Source organism: Falco peregrinus, chromosome 2 (assembly GCF_023634155.1).
Source record: "Falco peregrinus isolate bFalPer1 chromosome 2, bFalPer1.pri, whole genome shotgun sequence".
NCBI classification, from domain to species: Eukaryota; Metazoa; Chordata; class Aves; order Falconiformes; family Falconidae; genus Falco; species Falco peregrinus.
The window spans coordinates 47,696,561-47,716,833 of NC_073722.1; the positions used below are offsets into that span (position 1 = coordinate 47,696,561).

General features: G+C 40.9%; 1 protein-coding gene across 4 annotated transcripts in view; it reads right to left on the reverse strand.

The window, feature by feature from the left end:
* ZFYVE28 (zinc finger FYVE-type containing 28) overlaps positions 1-20,145 on the reverse strand; it is a 165,978-nt gene extending 145,833 nt beyond the window's left edge. For all 4 annotated transcript variants that reach the window (XM_055796709.1, XM_055796708.1, XM_055796707.1 and 1 more), the window contains exon 1: positions 19,808-20,145. In XM_055796709.1, coding sequence (XP_055652684.1) covers positions 19,808-19,846 — 39 coding nt within the window. In that variant the 5' untranslated portion in view covers positions 19,847-20,145. The remainder of the gene's footprint in view (positions 1-19,807) is intronic.
* Between the last annotated feature and the right edge of the window lie 128 nt (positions 20,146-20,273).

Here is a 20,273-nt window from a genome sequence, read left to right on the forward strand (position 1 = left end):
TTCATACCACCCTTTTACTCCGTACTGGTGAGGCCACACCTGCATTACAGCATCCAGTTCTGGGCTCCCCAGTATGAGACACACATGGACAGAATGCATAAAGTCCAGCAAAGGGCCAGTCAAAGATGAATCGACTGGAGCATCTCTCCTACAAGACAAGTCTGAGAGAGTGGGTACTGTTCAGCCTGAAGAAGAAAACGCGTAGGGGGATATTATTAATGTATATACCTACCTGAAGGAAGGGGGCATAGAGAACAGACCCAGGATCCTTCCAGTTGTGCCCAGCGACGGGACCATAGGCAAAGGGCACAAACTGAAACACAGGAGGTTCCCTCTAAACCATCAGGAAACACCTTTTTCCTCTAAGCGCAACAAAGCACTGGCACAGGTTGCCTAGAGAGGTTGAGGAGTCTGTCCTTGAAGATACTCAAAAGTCACCTGGACATGGACCTCAGCAACGGGCTCTAGACAACTCTAAGCACGGGGTTTGGTCCGGATACCTCCAGAGGTCTCTCCCTCCCAAGCTCAGCCATTTTGTGTTTCTGTAGTTCAGGTGAGAAACAACAGAGACAGAAAACAAAGATAATCCTCTCTCAAACTTGCCCTTCAGACAGGACAAAATTACCAACAACATCATACCTACTTAAGCCTGCAAAATTAAACGCCGAAATATATTTTGAGTACTACGTTTGAAATACAACATTCCAATTCTGGGAAGTTATTTGCTTCCAATCATTCAACTAAACCAACAAGTTACCTTAAAATAGATGCAATATTTTCCAGTCCTTAAACAAAAAATAAGCCGTAAGTGTGAATTTTCTGAGACAGTAATTGGATTTTACCTTGAGGCAGCTGCTACCGTTAGCAGCATTCTGGCACCAACAAAAATTGCATTTACAAAAGCTGTATGAAAGCACTCAAACAAACCAAGTTGTGGCAAATCCTACTAAAAAGCTCTTCAACAAATCTTTTCTTTTTACTCTTGGAAGCCATACTACCTTTAAACAAAGATTCAGGGCAGCTGATGCTGTTCTCATGAGATAAAAGGACAAAGTCGGAAGCAAAAAAACAGACTAAAATAATATCAGAATTGTGAACATCCTCTAGTGTCTTTCAGACTTATTTGTGCGAGGTTTTTTCCTCCTTACTGAAGAACATGACTTGAGGAAAGGTCAGAAACTGGAGGAATCCTATAGAGCATGTACAAACTCTTAACTGATTGCTACGATTCATTTCCATTCTCCAACATCTCTAAAATTCTAAGCTAAAAAACTACGTGCAAAACCCAGAAGTACCTCTTATGGAGAAAACAATATTACTTCAAATGTTGAGAGTAGACTCCTCAGCTCACTTCAGGAATTCCAAGGCAAGTATTCACAGAAGCCAAACTTGCAGCAATGTGACTTGCCCTGCTTAGAAGTCAACAGAGAGAAGAGGAGAGAAGAGCTCTTTTAGGTGGCAAGTCACACAAAAAAACCCAACTACAGATGCTACAGACTGTCTCCCACAGAAGTGTCTTTCACTTCCTTGATGTGAGAAGCAAACTAGCTTCACTAGGCTAAAGTTAGCTTTTGAATAGCTTTGCAATACTTCTTCCTTTAGGAAAAGGAGGCAGTATACCTCCCTCTGCAACTCTCGCAAAGCCTACATAATTGCAAATTCTCTCAGACTCCTTTTGCAAAAGGAAAAGAGAAGTCGTCAACAGTTTTGTTCTGAAGCTTCATGGTTTCAAAAAATAATGCTGTTGAAGGTATGTGTGGCCGCAGCACACAACATTGAACAGGAGACTGGCAGACGCAGCAGCAAGCCTGCCCCAGGCTCTCCTCACATGCAAACATCTCTAAAAGAGCTACCTACAAAAAGGCTTGTATTTCTTCATCAACTTCTGCATACCTTCTGGAAACCTCTACTACAGTAATGCATAAGAATACCCCACACCATGCACTTACACAGAAAGCTGGCAACAAGACTTAGAATGAAACAATCAACATTTTTGCAAGGTATATGGTCCAATAATGAAGTATCAGTCACTGAAAACAAGAAGTTCTGTCAAAACCCATCCTTCCTCAATAAAGGACCTGAAAAAACCTAGCCTTTTTTTCCTGACATTTTTGAAAAGAAAATATTTTAATTTTACTGCTCATTCAGTAACTTTGGTTACTTTTTCTCTATTTAGGGTATATCTCAGATGTTTGTTCATCTACCGCTTTTGGCCTGAGGCAATCACATTCAGTATGAAGAAAGCAAGGGGTTTAATTGTGCTTTACATTAAGTTCATGAACCCACAGGCTTGGAAACTCTACTTTTGAAACATTTATTCTCCCAATATTCCAACAGAAGAGTACTAATAAGTTACCACTAACAAGAAACTTACAAGTCCTGTAATCCATTTCTGGTACTGAAATACACGCATATCTATCAACGAAATGGTCAAAACCTAACCTAAATATTAATTCTATCAGTAGCACCAAACAAAATTTGTTAGAATAGTTAGGGAATGAGCCAAAGACCATCTCATGGAAGAGCAGAGAACACTAGAAGGACCAAGAACAGAAGTAAAAACAACATTTTGCTGAGTTGAGGAAGTGAGAAGGATTCAGAGAAGCTTAGAAAGATACGAGGAGGGAGACACACATTAAAAAAAAAAAATCTGTAAGTTTGGGAAGGACAGTAAGTTAATTAACTACTGACATTTTCTTCCACTAAGGACAAAAGACAGTCCAATTCTCTTCTTCTAACATAAGTCTGCTCTAGTAAAGACAGACCTCTTGACCTCACTAAAACTCTTCACTGACCCATATGACATTTTTATCAACAAACTAAAGAAACACAATCTAGATTAAGTTGCCCTGAGATGAAGACTAACTACTCATGTAACTTTAAAGTATATACTATTTGGTGTTAAAATCTGAACATGCTTCAAGTGCTGTCATGGGCACAGTTCTAGACAACTTGAAGGAGCTGTGGACACCAGGTGCCAACCAAAGCCACTTTCCCACTCCCTTCCTCTAACTGGACAGAGGAAAGAAAATATAACAGAAGGCTCCAGGGTCAAGACAAGGGCAGGCAGAGATCACTCATCAATTACCATCACAGGCAGAACAGCTTCCCCGAACCTCTCCAACTTGAGTCCTTCCCATGGGCTGCAGTTTTTCCACAAACTGCTCCAGCATGGGTCCCCTGCAGGGTCCCCAGCCCCTGCCTGGGCTCCTCTCCCCACGGGGCCACAGGCCCTGCCAGGAGCTGCTCCAGCACAGGCTGCCGATGGGGTCACAGCCTCCTTGGGGCACCCCCCTGCTCTGGTATGGGGTCTTCCATGGGTAGCAGGTGGGGATCTGCTCCCTTGTGGGCTCCATGGGCTGCAGGGGCACAGCCAGCCTCACCATGGTCTTCACCATGCTCTGCCAGGGGAATCTCTGCTCGAACACCTGGAGCACCTCCTCCCCCTCCTTCACATATTCTCACTCCTCTCTTCTGCAGTAATTTCTGTTGTGCAGCAACTTTCTTCCCCCTTCTAAAACGTGTTATCCCAGAGGCACTACCACCATTGCTATTAGGCTGAGCCTTGGCCAGAGGCAGGTCCATCCTGAAGCTGGCTGGTATTGGCTCCATTTGACCCAGGGGAAGCTTCCAGCAGCTTCTCACAGAAGCCACCCCTGTAGTATGCCCCACTAGCAAAACCTGGCCATGCAAACCCAATACTTACATTAATTTCATCAAGGCACAAAAAAATGGTTCGGAAAGCAGGAAAAGAATTTACATTTGCATCAACTGACTCAATTTCACTGATGAACTTTAAGGACTTGCTGTTGCCAAATAAGAGTAATCCATTTCTCTGAATCCTCCTCCCCCATTCCTGCATACCTGGCTGGCTACTATTTAGTTCTTGAATGACTAGAACTCATCTGGCTTTTCATTGTCAACTTGATTTTATCAGCAAATCTGGGGGGGGGGGGGGGGGGGGGGGAGATTTCCAAGGGGCAGGAAGAAAAGTAGAAAAGGGGTCAGTTCAGTTCTTACAAATCCCCAAACCATTTTCTTCTAGGCTTTGTGAGTCAGCTCAGCAAGGGCTCCAACAAATGCCACAGCCAAAGCTGGGGAAGAAGTGGGAACAAGGCAGAGAGTGAGCAATGGTTGAAGGACAATGTCAGATTGGGTCAACTGCATCATCACATTAAATTCAGTCTTTACAGACATGATCCAAAGAAAAAGAATAGGATGATACTCTACAAAATTACAAAAATAATACTTATAAAGGCCAGGTTCTAACAAATGACAAATACAAAGAAGGATCAGCTAGTTCCAAAGTATCAACTGAATGTAAGTCATTGTCATAACACCAATAAAAACACGATCACATGTAAGCTACCACAGATGTCCATTCTAGTTCATGCCACACTCTTGCCTTCTTAGTTGAAGTCCTGCCTATCTAGAGTCACAGAGATCTACATCTCAAACTAGAGAAGGAGCAGAAAAGAAACAAGAATCAGAAGTTTCAAAAGACCCAACCTATAGAAGTATTTTTAAGAAGAACTCATTTAGGGCAGAGAGGGCAGGGGGGAAAACCCAAAATAAAACAACACAAACACTGCTGTTCTGGTATGGAATAAGTCTGGAAATAAATTACTTTTCTATGTCTCTTCGAGATAAAGAAAGAAAGAAACTACATTAATTTGCAGAAGGAAGTAATTAGCATTGACAGTTGGAAGGGAGCCAATTACAAAGGAAGAGCAATAGACCATCCAAAGAAACAGTGAAAATTATTTTTGCCCTATCTGAAGAAAAGGTCAGCATCAGCCCTTGCACCAAAGGGGGCCAACAGCATCCTAGGCTGCGGTACATAGAGCATTGCCAGTAGGTCAAGGGAGGTGATCCGTCCTTACCACTCAGCACTAGTGAGACATATAGAGTGCTGGGTCCAGTTCTGGACTTCTCAGTAAAAGACAAACATGAACATAGCAGAGAGTCTGTCAAAGGGCCACAAAGACAATTCAGGCCTTGCAACATCGGTCATACTTGGACAGACAGAGCTGAAACAGTTCAGCCTGCAGAAGAGAAGGCTCAGAGTGGATCTTATCAATGTGCATAAATATCTGATGGGAGAATGGAAAGACAACTGAGATGGCCATGTCTTCGTGATATCCAGTGAGAGCAGAGGTGGTAGATACAAACCGAAATACAGGAAATTCCACCTGAATATCAGGAAACACTTTTTTACTGGCACTAGCACAGGCTTTCCAGAAAGGTTGTTGAATCTCCATCCTCAGAGACATTCAAAATGTGACTAAACATGGTCTTGAGAAACCTAAGGGTGTGGACTAGGTAGTCTCCACAGCTCCCTTCCAACCTCATCCTTAATGCAATTCTGTTATTTTTGCACAGCTGCAAATCCATCTATAACAGGCAGAAAGCTATGATGTAACATCACCACCCAAGGCCAGGCAATTCTACACAGACACAGCAGAGAAAACTCCCATATCCTTCATTAGTTGTCATCAGTTATCATTACAATATTCTGAACAAATCCTTTAAAGACACTGAAGAAACACAAAGAAGGCTTGACATTACCGGGTATATATACAGTGTCATTGATTTTATAAGACATTATAGAAAAAAATTAAATTACTGTTGTACATTAAGGACAGCATTCACCTATAAAAATAAGTCACAAGTTGTTCATGGCTCAATTGTACAGCCTTGAATGCCTTAGAATACCCTATTCTGCAACCTAACCTAACGTGGCCCATCAATTAAGGAAGGTCAGCCTGTCCAACAGCAGATTAGAAGAAACACAGATGTTTGCAAAAAGTCCACACATTGGTAATAGACTTGGTCACACCCTTTCCCAACCTGACCTGAACCAATGTCCCAGCATGACACCAGTGATAAGTCTGCTGCTGAACCGGGTGTCCTCAAATAACTCATAGGTTACCAAATCCTGGAAACTTGTGATCATAAGGCACTTAACTGTCAGTTCAAAAGGGGAATACTTCTTAAGCTTTCCTCCCCAGTTTATTAAATAGCATCATAATGTGCTTATCATACAGAACTAATTGTCACACAATTCCCATTGGATGTGCTGTTCTGTACTTTTTGGCTTGAACTTCAGTGAACCTACAGCAACTGCTGAGAGTTTTCTTTTCACGAGAGGTACAGTAGGATAATAAACACAAAAGGTCTACAACATGCTAATTAATTATTTTCCCCAAGGATCTACCATTGTACTTTGACAGGCCTGCAGAGCAGTATAAAGCACCTGGATACTTAATTTTCCTTTTTGGACATTTCTACCGTTAATCTCTCACCAGAAATGTACAAAGCTCATTTAAATATTATTACAAGGCTGCAGAGGGTGCTTCAACACGGCTTATTGACAGTTTCTATTCAATCCCCAAATTCCTCAGCAAATCCCTCATTGATTTTTCAGAAGTAATTAGAATTTGGAAATAATTTTGGAGGCAGGTTAAGAATAGACTTCCCCTAACACCTTGTTTTATGCAGAGAGAAAGGTGATATGAAGTGCAAAAAATTATCTTCCCCACCAACAGAAGGTGGTCTGAGTGGTGATAACATCTAGGAAAGCAACACTTCTCCATAACGTTGCCTTTTTTTAGCACCTAAGATAAAAAATACCTAATTGCTCCACTCTAATGGACTGGGAAGTGGGGAAAGTGGGCATACAGGTATGGAAACACATGGAGTAATGTCATCATCCATGTTGCTTCAGCAAATAGCTTCTCTAGAAGAAACTTCTGCTGCTTTAAGAGCAGCTCCTCAAAAATACCAAAGCTTTTAGCTCTTTTTGCAACCACTCAACACCACTATAAAGCACTCTCAGTGCAGAATGCAGTGACTTGTGCAGAATGATTTACATTGGAGGAGGGAAGGGCAGAAGGAATACACAAAATGCAAGTATGCCAGATCTTACTTTTGTATTTAGCAGTGCAAAAGTTGCTTTCAAGTAAGCGAAGTGCAGATAAGAAAAGCCCTTCTTTCAACTAAAATTCAGGTTAACAGAAATCTGTACTTCTCCCCTTTCTTACAGGTTTTTCAATCTCATTCCCATAAGCACACAGTGAGAAACATTAAGTTATCTGACAATGCTGCCATTTAAACATTAATTCTGAGTCAGTTAATGAAAATTAGAGGAAAGGCTTTTAAAGGCTTTGAGATTATTTTTTTAAAAAGTTGAAATAGTGTAATTAGCTGATCCTTCACTTCACTGGCTTCAAGCTCCAAATTAGCTACTTCTGTGTTTGACAATTCATATATTGAACCTGAAACAGAACAGATATGCCAAACACACAATAGAGCATTAACCAGACATCTTGACAATTCTTTTTTGAAAGAACAACTAGCTCAAAGCATCGAGTAGTTCAAGAATAAAACCCCTGCCCTTCACATAACTCAGTATGTTGCTTCACTACTTCTGCAGTTTTGCTTCCAGCAAATACTATCTGTGCCTTTGCCACCATGATTACTTGCATTAACATTTCATACAAGGTTTGCACCTTATTCTCATCTAAAAATAACTTTGGTTAAGTCTGTTTTACAGTAAAGAACTGAATCAGAAGTCCAACTCTTAGTCCCATGTGACCTCACCTGCATTTCCGACTGTTCCCTGCATTACAGGAAATAATGTATTTCATACAAAGAAAGCAACAAAATAGCTGTAATTTGCATTAGGGTTTAACTTTACCAGTATTTATATTATGAATACAACATAAAAGACAAGCACTAAAGACACTGAAGGTACCTTGTACCAACTATGGAGTTGCAATATAAAGACCATGCTGCCACCGAAAGAGGCGTTTGTGCTGTCCCTCTCCCCTATTAAGCTGACAACTAACTGCAACATTATTTAAACCAAGCAAATTAGTTCCACCTGTGTTGGAAAGCTGATCCAATGCAAAACACAGCCACACTATTTCCAGTACTAGCAGCAAGGGGTTAAGACAGAAGCACACTGCCGTAAGTTGAAGCACCAGCAGGGCACTAGCACTACTTCTGCACTTTTCTCGTAGTCTCTTGGTTGACTTAAAATTCACAAGGGGAGTGCACAAAGATCCTTGATAGGAAACAAATTGTGAAAACATACCCCTTTGCTCTGAAAGGATCACTACTGCACTAATACATCTGACCATACTTTACGGAATATTTAGGTTATTATAACAGAAAAGTAGTCTAATAAGCAGTAAAAGAAGAAGTCATGAACAGCACATAGTAAGAGTCAAGTAACCAGGGTTGTGATATTGAGTAACTATAAAATAGACTCGTATTCTACCAGTAGAGTTTGCAGCAAACAGGTTCAAAGATTAAGTTTAGTCATTACTGATAAAACTTTTACCCAACACTGTAAAAGCTATATACATTACAGATGCCAGCATTTAAGAGACTCTTCTAATTTCTGTTTTACTATGCAGCATTTATAACATCAACTTTATTTCACACAATTCAAAAGGTAGCATCCACAAGCAAAATAACCCACCTCAATGAAATGGATTTTCTGTACTTTGCACTTAGGACCTGCGAACAGTTACTGACTTAGAAGACACACCCCACCCTTCAAATTACAGAAGCATTTCTGTAGGACACAGCCTTTTTTCCACCCTCAGTATCTCTGCATGTCAACATACACCAGTGATTTCACCACAAGGGGGAGATGAGACAGACGATAAAACTGACTGAAGGCATGGTTAGTGAGGCATTGGTTTAAACACGACTAATTAACAGTTGAAAATCACCATTACCTATCTCCCATATGTTCTCATTTGTAAGTAAGAGTTGGACACTGAATCTTCACATATAGCAACAGTAAATATCACTCCAGTCTTCGAATAGCAAAGTACCTAAAATGTGGTCCACTGCTTCAGCTGTATAATCTTACTGCAGGGTAAAACCTAAAAGGAAACTCATCTCATATAAAGTAGCGGACAAGGAGAAGTAGCAACTGAGGAATAAAATAGTTAAAAAACGCCTAAAATTAAGCTTTTCCGGGGAGTCTGGCTACTGACTTACATTTAAGGCCACTGAATAACCTCATCTCACCTTCATGCCTCAGTCCCCATCTGAAACCTAGGAAGAATGACTATTTGTATTGAAAGATGCACAGACGATACACAAGTTTTGGTACATACACACAACACATTGCAACACATAGATATATAAGGACAGAGAGAGAGAGAATGAGAGAATAAAGAGCTGAAACCAACCTCACAGCATTTCATTGCTTGATGTGACTGATAACAAATTACTCTGGACTAAGCAAAAACTGTGCTTAGCTGTCTTATATTACAATTAATAGGTGACAACCTTTCTCCTGGAAACATTAACTATTCAGAAGCACTCATGAAGTATTGTTTGAGTTTTACACAGTTGCTTTTTTCAAAAACCATGAATTAGTATCTTTCAGAACCAGCCAGGCACCTTCAATTCACTACATTTACTTGCTTACATCAGAAGAGCAGATTATATATATATATATGTACATATAGACCAAGATACACATATTACGTAAGTTAACAGATCATTTCTAATGTAGACTAAAAATTTTTTTTTTTATATACTGAAAAGCATGTCATGGTTTTTTAAAGATGCATTCATTTTTTAAAAAGTTTAATGCCAGTTCTTTAAAATTCCGAAGTGTAACATCAACTTAATGGTTTCTTGTTATGAACTATACACAGCACTGTCTACTATGAAAATGCTAAATACTAGCTTTCAAAGTTCAATAAGAAAAGAAGAAATTCACTGAAAAATAGATACAACCTAAGGCTAAGTCTTTCTTAAAGAAACTAACTGTCAAAGGAAATACTTCAGCCAATTAATTTTTCTGTCCCGTTATTTTTAAGGTACTTTTTCTCAACTAACATGTCAAGGGAATATATACTCTGAAATTAAGATAAATGCCCAATAAGAAGCCTTGCTTCCTTCCCTCTTCGAGTGAGAGAAGCAGTGAGAAAAAAGCCTACTGCCTTGCTAGTTCAGTACCTCCCTTACTACTGTCACCACTACTATCAGGTATAAGTCTTGTCAGGTAGCCTGACTGAAATCATGAGGACAAAAAAATTTGTCTGCAATTAATTACACCCCCTCAAAAAGAAAAAATCTAAAGGAAGTAATGCTTTTCTCACATAAGCAGAAACCATTGCAAACACTGAACAAAACTTCTGGATGCAGAGGTATCGTATAGCCTCATCAAAAAAAAACACAGCTACCCCCAACAACAACAATAAAAACCCCACAAAAAAAACTGGTGTTACTGAAATTGAAGACACTTGCTCTGGATAAATTTTATCTTCTTCAAATATACTCAAATGCTTAGTCAAAACAATTACCTAAAAAAATATCATAATATAGTAAAACTACAAACTTCCATACACTTTACTAAACACCTCCAAAATACCCCCATGTTACCTGAAAACCAGATTCTCCAACTTGAACACATCAGTTCTGACAAAAATGTTCAATAATCACTTCAATATAAATAAAATACTAGCCAAATTAACAACTACAGCAGTGAACAATAGGCACTTTTTAACATAAGGCACAAAATAACCTGCCCTTTTCCAATTGTTTGCTACTGATCATGACGTAACATTATGCTCCATTTAAACAGCAATTTTAAGATAGCTATGAAGTGCACAGGAGGATCATTCCTTGAAAGAACGCAATGCTACCTATAGTCTTCAAAACAGATCCCAGATCTGGCCAAACTCACCACAAGAAGTATACATATCAAAAAGACTTACAGTAAAAGCAGTACAAAACTGTCTCATATCCCTTTAAAACCACCCAATGGAACCTATGCATACGCTTGCAAGAATGCAACACATTTCATCCATAGCACTACACGTCCCTACAGGATTTACACTCATGCAACCACACAACCACCATGTTCAAGGAGGAACATGCACTAGTCCTCACCAAGGGACACAGAAAAATCTAGTTGTCATTTCCACTTCATCTCTTAAACCTCACTGAAGACCTACAAGATTCCTTAAAATACAAAGCAAAATATATCATGGGTTCAAGATTAAATTTGTTTGACAGCAGTTTACATTTTTTCCTACTCCTTACATCATATTAACTCTTCCTTATTCTACAAGGGCTTCCATGCATCATGCACCATAAAATGACATAATTTCAATTGCATCATGATATTTTTGAAAGGCTGTTTACTAGATCAGGTATACTGGTCCAGCTTTATAAAAAAACATGAATTAATGTGTTCGGCAGTGCAGGCACTCCATATAAATGAATCTTGAAAATAAAGTAAAAGCAGATAGTGCTTTGAGAAAATTTGGAGGGTTTTGTAGAAAGCATGCTGATATGTTCTCATTTGCGTGGTAAGAGCACACAAATTCCAGCAACTGAACTAAGACAGCAAGGTGAAATTGCTGCCAGGAAATTGGCGCTTACAGAAGGATAATTAGAGAAAAAGGCACTAAGACAGCCCCATACCATTCCTAATAAAGACTCCCAGACAAACATCCAAAAGCCACTTACAGACAAACATGCAAGACCCCTTTCATGCTCAGCTCCTTTCATGGCAGTAAAGAACAACCTGAATAAACTGGGTTTTTGAACATCTTATGAACCTCAGAATGTCAGGATGTTTCCTACATTAAAAGGTTTACAAAGGAAGGTGAGAATTACAAGAATGCATTGCTGAAATGCAGAACACCCTGAGCATCCAGTTAGTTTAGCTTCAACCACCTATAATTTTCAGAGATCAAAGTGCCAGTCTATGGCAGGAATTAACACATTCCAGCATAAATATCACCCTGATTTAAATTAACTTGTGTCCCATATGAAAATAAAGAGCAGGCATTTTGAAATACTAGGAGAGTAATCCTCCCTTTTTCCTTCCTCAAACTATTTTTCTTAGATTTTTAGGCCAAGCATTTTTTTTCCACCCTATCCTCTTCACCTGTGTCCCCTTTAATGTCCTTTACCCCATTTGCTTTCCTTTCATTCATTCACCCAGCATGGTGTACGTGGAACTGACATGATGCTCACTCTTGCATTATTCATTTTGAACAGCTATCAGGTATGAATAAAGGCCCTGCAAGAGAAAAGAAAAATGAGCTTATGGCCCACAAAGACAGAGCAAAGTAGAGGCTGCCCCTGCATGAAGCTCTCAGAGGTCAACTGTCCTTGCTGTAGATTGTTATACGCTTCCGTAGCCTCACTGCAGAAACCCATTTCCTTTCATAACTCAGTTCCTGTTGATCAGCTTTTTAGGCATCTTATTCCTAAACAGGATCCAAAGCAATAATACTACTGGGAGGAGAGTGGCAAATACAGAGGAACCAAAGTAAGAGCCACCATCAATGTGATCAGAAAGATCAAGAAGAATCACCAGGCTACAGGCCCGAGATAATAATGCAAAGTCATCACTGATTACTGGGGAGACAAGAAGGAAAATTTGTACACTCCGCAGAGTAGAACAGAAACACACAAACAGGATGTAATCAGTCTGACCCACGTCATCAAAATAAACAAGAGCAAGACTACCTGGTTATAGCAGCAAGGTATGAAGATACAGACTTCCTGTCTCAGTAAGTTGTCCAAACATTCTATTGCCCCCAAAAATTCACTCCTTCCTATACCCTAAATCTAGACCTCTATAAAATGCATTACAACTTTTGTCACTCTGTTTTCAAACAGCCAGAAGCTGACACTGCCTCAAAGGAAAAACCATATTCTATTACAGTGAGCTTTCCACCAGGCATAGGTTAAATGCTTTGCTTTAGCTGACTTAGGGATAGCTTGTGTTTACAGGATTCAACAGCTTCAGCGAGCATGGAATGCAGCAGTTTGCCTCCTGAATGCAAGCAGGGATCAAATGGCCATTATACCATCTATCCCCAGCATGTAATTTTAGATGAAGAGTTGGAATATTTCATACTTTTAAGATGAAAACAAAGACTCAGCTGAGAACAGGCAAGACAGACTCCAATTTAGCAGCATCCTCCAGTAAAACAACCAGGCTGAAAAAACTTGCTTTTTCACATGCACTGCAAAGGTTGGTCAGTCTTCAAACATGAACCAAACATACTCAGCCTTCAATGAATTTTTTTTTAACATCATTATTTAAAATAGTTTTACTGAATTAATCTAAATGAATTTGCTAACACAACTACCAGGAAAGTAGATCATCCTAACTATTAAAGCAGTTAAACAAAGCATGTCAAAAGTATCTGCACTGTTTTTCAGTTAGTTCGGTATGAAAGTATTCTTCTCTGGTCCAATGCTAATGGTATTTTTGGCAGGTTTGTTTTTATTTTGTCATTTGTCTACAATAACCTAGGAAGAATACACTGCGATCATTAAAAAGCAATGTTTCCTAGATTCTGTTAAGTGCCACCATGTGGAGGGAGGAAAGGAACAGAAGAATCTAAACATCCAAATTAAGTTTCCAAGAGAGAGCAGAAAAGAAGTCTGCAGGTTAAGAGACACATTAGGTCACACCAATGACTGCTTGAATAAGTTTATAAAGAAAATGCTCACCTCACCAGAATGAAATTCACCTTTAAGCACTGGGAAGCCAATAGTTATTATGGAGACCAGAAGTATAATTTAATTGAAAAATTATTATACATTAAGGAAAAATGTTCATGAGGTACCAAATTATAAGGGTACAATCTGCAGCTCAGCAAACTCTTATGCTGCAGACTATCCTAAGTTTAAAAAAAAAAAAAAGCCCAGGGTAAATATCAGTTTCTATTCATCTCATCTTTTTGTCCCCTAGGTATCTGTTAGAGGAAACTGGGATAGAGATAACCACCAGACATCACACCAGTCTAGATGGACCTTTGATCTGATATACTATGGCTATGCTCACAGTATTCCACATCAAAAATAATTCTGCAAGGTGTATGTATTTCTCTTATATCAAAGTAATTAAGAACAGCCAAGCAATTTTCTTAATAGACAATGGCAATAGTTACTTCCCTTTTTCAGATTCAGGTAATATCAAGGCTAAAACAATATAAGTGCAGGTAAATATCTTCCATCAGCCGCAGAGCTAGAACAAAACAGCAAAGAATTACAGTTTCCACACTTGTGTTCAAACCACTAGATGGTGCTTCTAAAATGAAGCAATACAATATGCAAAACTCTAAAACTGAGTTATGTAGGATGATTTACACGTTGCCCTCCTCTGGACTGTTATCAGTAACACTGATTAATGTGGTTCAGTAGCTGCAGCCTCTGATCAGACAGCAGCAACAAGAAAAATTAAGCAGTAATTGAGATCTCACAGAGCTGATGAGGAAAACAGTGAAGATTTAAAAAAACCACCACCACAGTAACTGGTGTTTCCCCCAATAATAGGAACTCCTCATTCTGTCTTTGGAAGTCGTTCGACGTTAATATAAATACTACATTAAATAAGTTTTGTTCACAAACTGCTATGCCCAAAAGCTTTGATCACTGTATGGCACCAGTAAAAAAAAAGCTTTATGCTGCAAATAGCATTTACCTCTATGACTCTTCAGTTTAATTTCTTCTAAGACATTTTTCCCCAGACTGAACTCACTGTAGTTCTGTGAAAAGCAAACCCTTCACTTTTAAGACTTGGAAAGCGGGGGGGGGGGGGGAGATGTTTACTGCTTTGTCCCTTTCACTTTTTTAAAGTCATCCTCCCTTTTTTATTCACTTCCCTGACACTAGTCTCAGTAGTTGCTTGGCTACTCCCTTTTCCATTTCCATCCATCCAACACTGCTTAAAGTAATTCTGCCTTTTCGTGTAAGTCATTTTACTGACCAACTTTAAAAATGCTCTTTGCATTACGTTAAGCACATAGCTGTGTAATTTTTTTACAATCTTCCATTCTTCTAAAGTTCAAATTTCCATTCATCTTTAAAGACCCTCTTCCTTTTTTCCTATGAACTCATTTCTTCTCCTTAAAAAAAATTAAATAAAGTTTTGACTATTTCAAATTGTATTTCCCATCTTTTACTTCTTTGAATCAGCTCTGCCGCTAAGCAACCCTAACAACACTGCTGAGAAAGATAACCCTATGGGCAGCTTTTGATGTTCAACACTTACCTAGGCCTTTTTTTTTTTTTTTTCTTTTTTTTGTAAACACTTCTTCTGCTAAGTAATGCAGAAGCTCCTAGAGGTCTTTTGATATTTTTTTTTTGTCATTGGCACTCACATCGCTACTTTAGGGGCTTGCTCTTGATCCCCTGGGAATGCTCTTCTCTTCCTCTTACTTGCATGAGATAATCATCCAAGATACCATTTACTACCTCCTGGTTTAAGCCTTTTTTAAAATTAGCATACTTTTCTTCAAAGTCCTGTAACAACTATTATTAGCAACAATAATTACTAGCTATGGCTTACTTTCATGAAATGTAGCTTAGTAAGATGACCCTTAAAAATGTTAGAGAAAGGCACTATGCACAAACACAGAAACAAGCCTCCTCCAAGTACCTCCACTTCCACTTATCACTTAAATGCTATTTCTGATCAGAGAGCACCACTGCAGAAACATGGCAACAGGCAGCAAGAACCTCTTGTCTTGAAGATGCATCTGCTAATCCAGCTGCAGAAAATCACGATCAGATCTTAAAAAGAAATCAATGTAAACTATTACAAAACAAATACCCAGGAAAATAGCAACCACAATTCTCAGCATCTCCAAGCACTCCAGGGCAAGAATATGTGTAGCCTCTACAGCATGTGAAAGAGGTCTGCTGAGTAGCTACTTGTCAGTAAGTCTTCACTCTCAGCTACAAGTGGGGCCATTTCTGCAAACCTGTCCTCAAATCGCCATTGCAGTTATACAGCCTTTTATTTAAAAAAAGACACCAACAGTACAGCCGTACCTTCGTCAATCTTAGCAGAGAGGTGTTAAAAAAAAATAAAGATACAAAACCTCCGGGCTTATGCAAGCCCTGTGAGCATCATTTAACTGGGACAAAGCATTCACAAAATCTTTACTACCAATGACTATGAATTTTGGCTAAATTATCAGAACCTAAGAAATTCTTTGACTTTTACTACAAAAAGTTCACATTCTTTTACTATGTAAGAGAAACTAGGAGCAAAAAATTAGGTTAGTGGAATGCACAACTGAAACAAATATTGACAAAAGGTAGGTCTCATGAAAAAAACATATTCCTTGCCTTTTATTCCCCAGGTAAAAAAGCATTCAGATTCATAGATATAAAGACAAAAAAATATTAAAAATAAGCATACACTGCAGATGTTTGTCTTATACTAAACAGATTAAAAACATCTTGATGTTGTGGTTAGAGGCGGACTTTTTTTTGCCCTGTGAAACACTAAACAGTTCTTTCAGAATACCACTAAGTTTGAGCTCAATTCTAACAGCTACTCCAACAAATTCATTACCCACTCTTTTTCAAGCTGGTCTCTAGATTTTAAGCAGTTACATTCATAAAAATTATTCTGGTTATCAAACACATTTCACAACTCCACAAAGCCAGTCCAGTTCTCTATTTTTGCTGGATGCTCAGATCTGCCTGGGAGCAAGTTCTGACCTGACACCTGTGGAATGCTCCAGCAGCAGAAGGTACGAGATAAGAAATTCCCGGAAGTGACAGAAACATTTCTATTATATCTGTGCATACAGACAAATATTTTGATTTAGAAGGGATCATCCTTTCTCTCAGAACTGTGGCAGTGTCTGGGAAACCTGCAGTGTCCTGAGGAGGTCAAACAGAGTATTATTCCACCTGCGTGCTGCAATTCAAGAACACTATTGTTCTTATCAGTCCTGTGCATTTTCTCCCAGTTCAAAAGCAATCACCAACCCCCCTCCAAAAACTTAACACATTGAATCTGCAGTCTCCCAAAGGAAAACACATCTTACAGATAACATTTAAAAAATTAAGTAACAATCGATGTGGCACAGGAGGCTGGAAACAATATCTCATCTCTGCTTGTCTCTAACATATCACTTAAGAGTCTGCCTCCTACCAGCTACACAGATCACGTCACAGCTATTTATTTCATTGTCTGGTTACCTTTACCATCGGCATTCAATCTGTTTCATTAAAATCTGGTATATCAGCATATCTGAAGAGTAAGGCTGGACAGGAAGAGCACTGACTGCACAACGATCTAGGAAAGTCATGCTGTTCTCGTGACATGCTCATATTAGTCAAGACTTTCCACTTCCTACACCCACATTTTCTCTCCCATCCTTGTTTTTTTTCAGAGATGCAGCAGTTCCTAAGTAAATATTCCTGCCTAGATGCAGGTCCCTGCATTTTAGTGTGACTTGATGATTATCCTGATAGCTTTGTGATTCCATCTTGTTATGCAATTTGATTCTATTCCATTTAGCTGAATGAATTCACATATTTTGAGGTTGGTGTTGTGTGGGTTTTTTGTTTGTTTGTTTTTTTCTTTTTTTGGGGGGGGGGGGAGAATTATGAAATTGATACCCTGGGATTAAGCTAAACCATACATTCAGGTTTCTGAACAGGCTGTACTGTGAATTTGCTGCACTCTGATGTCATCTCCCCTGCCTTCAGGAGTATGTCTGAACGGCAATAAAAGCTGTAGGCCAAATGCCCAGTACCATCAAAATATGCTGCCATGAGAAGTCCTATTATATGATAGTAAGATCTGGAATACTTCAGAAGAAGCATTCCCCATCATTGCTAGTAGCAAAACCTAACTGATAAGATCTACCTGGCAATCGGGTACCTAACAGAGAATTATAACTAAGCAACAGAAGTCACTAGTGGTTATAGCCCCCACTAGAATAAGTATTCAAAACAAGTCATCTTCAAAATAAATTATATGTAAAAGCATTTCAAAATAGTCTGTGGAACCCAATAACCTTATGGGAAGGAATCCTAAGGATTCCTTGACAAAATAGGAAAGCAAGTAGTATAATCGGGAAAGGTACAGTCTCTAAATGTGAGCTCCTCCAACTTATTTTCTACCAAAAAAGAGCTATTCAAACACTTGCTTATTTAATTATATTATCCATAGCAACTCAATAGGCCCATGAGGAAAAACGCTTGTTTCTGAAAGAATGTATGCTATTACAATTCGTCAATAGCCTGCTCTGAATACAAGTACAAAATTATGTAGAAAGCTACTGAAACAAAAACGATTTGCAAAGAAAGTATTAGATATACAACAAAAAAGGGCACGGTGTTGGTTTTAAACTAACAGCAATAGATGTTACTGATTTATGAGGCCCAGTGTCATGCGACAGGCTTGGAAAGTTCCTTTGCCACAGAAGAGTCCCACAGAAATATGAGCATACACTGTTTAATACAGACCTTAGATGCTGAACATACTTATTAATATTCTGCTCTTTTGCTGTGTGCTGCAACTTTTATCCTAAAGACAAAATAAAAATTAAAAACTAATTAGATTTCACATTAATTTTCTATCTAATAAAGAATTTGTGAAGTCTAATTAGTTTTTATTTTAAAAGTGACAAAAACTATATTTACAATTGTTTCTTCTGCATTTAAGATCACCAGAATTTCTTTTTCTTAATTGTTTCTTAGTCGTTCCTTGATAGAAACCATAAACAACTAACAAAGTTCATTGAAAACTAACTGTAATCTGTTACTGTGTTTTCAGTTACTTAATCTCTAAATTATTTTCCTTTCAGTTATCAGCAGCAATAGCAGACAAGTATGTGTTCTTCAACAGTACTCACTCGGGTTATGACTACACAGAAAATCCATAAAACCAGCACAACCTGAACTTATATTATGCAGTATCACCTCGGCTTTTTTTTTTTTTTTTTTAAAGTACTCATGTATACTGGCTGTAATTCAAGCAAAAGGACTGTGCGCAGAAGGTGGTTTACAAAACATAGGCTTAACACTATTAAATTAAAACAGTGGTGGTAGTGACAGAGGGATACAAATGAAGTTCTTCATAAAGCGAACAACTATACTGACTGCTGCAATGCCTGGACAAAAAAAGACTGTTATAGGTGTTCACAACCAGTAATGCCCTTCCTGTACGATCCGAACATCACACGCGAGACGAGATCGCTCTCCAGGCAGTTGTTACTTAACTCGTGCCAGAAGATGATAACTTCATTACAAAGCAAGCTATGATCCTTGGATCCCTTCCAACGATTCCAAAGCGAGAAGAAAACGGCCGAAAATGAACACACCTACACAGCACCACTCAACAATTTTTTTAACTTAAAAAAAAGTTCTCAGGTGCAGGCAGGTAGCATTAATAGCAGAACCCGCGCAACTGATCCGGCTCTCCGCGGGTCCGGGCGCCGCGCAGACCGCAGCCTCCCGGGTTTGGCCAAAGGAGGCTGCCCGCACCGAGCTCCGGCGGGGCCGCCCCCGCGCACACGGGCAGCTCCGCGGCCCCCGCTGCCGGCGGCCCCCGGGAACGCCACGGGCCCGGGGAGCGCCCCTGCCCCCGCCTCGGGCCGTGCTCTCGCCAGGTCCAAGCAGCACCACGGCACACGCTCTGCTTTGTCATCTCTCCCGCCGCAGCGGGCGAGCGGCTCCGCGCAGGGGCTGCGAGTGCCGGCCCGCTCCGCCGCCCCGCACGGCCCGGCCCCTCCCGCCCACCCCACCCCCCGCGGAACCGCCACACGCCGCGTCCGGCGGGACCCGTCCGAAGGCAAACGGACCCAGCGCCGCGGCGGCTCCCGGCTGAGGCACCGGCGCGAAACGGCCCCGCGCCCGCCAGCGCCGCGGCTGCGCGCCGGGATCCGCGGCTCAACTTCCCCGCCGCGGGGGGAGGGTGACCCCGGCGTGAGGCGAGCGGAGGCGCCGCCGGGGCAGCGGCGGCCACCCCCGCCGGCGGCTCCTCACAACTTACCTTGGGTTTGTAGAGCCACTTTCTGAACCTGTTCATCATCACCGCGGCCGCTGCCACGCCGCCGCCGCCTGCCGCTGCCACAGGGGCTGCCGGCTCCCCGCCCGCGCCGCTCCGGGGACCGGGGCGAGCCCTGCCCCTCGCCGGGAGGCTCCGCCGGATCGCCGCCCCCGCCGCCTCCTTCTCCTGTCCCTCAGGGCAGAGGCCGCCGGCCGCCGCGGAGCGCGGGCGCCGCGCGCTCCCCTCAGCGCAGGGACCAGCCGCCGGCACCGCAGGCTGCGCGCCCGGCTGACAGCCCCCAAAACATTGCGCGGCCGGCAGCGGCGCCCCTGGCGCATGCGCAGGGGCCGGGGGTCGGGCCCACGCGCTCCCTCCCGGCTGGCTCCCGCGCCCGCAGCCAATCCGATGGCGGCCAAGGACCGCCCCTCGGCAGGCTGGCCCCGCCCGCCCGGCTGCTCATTTGCGTAAC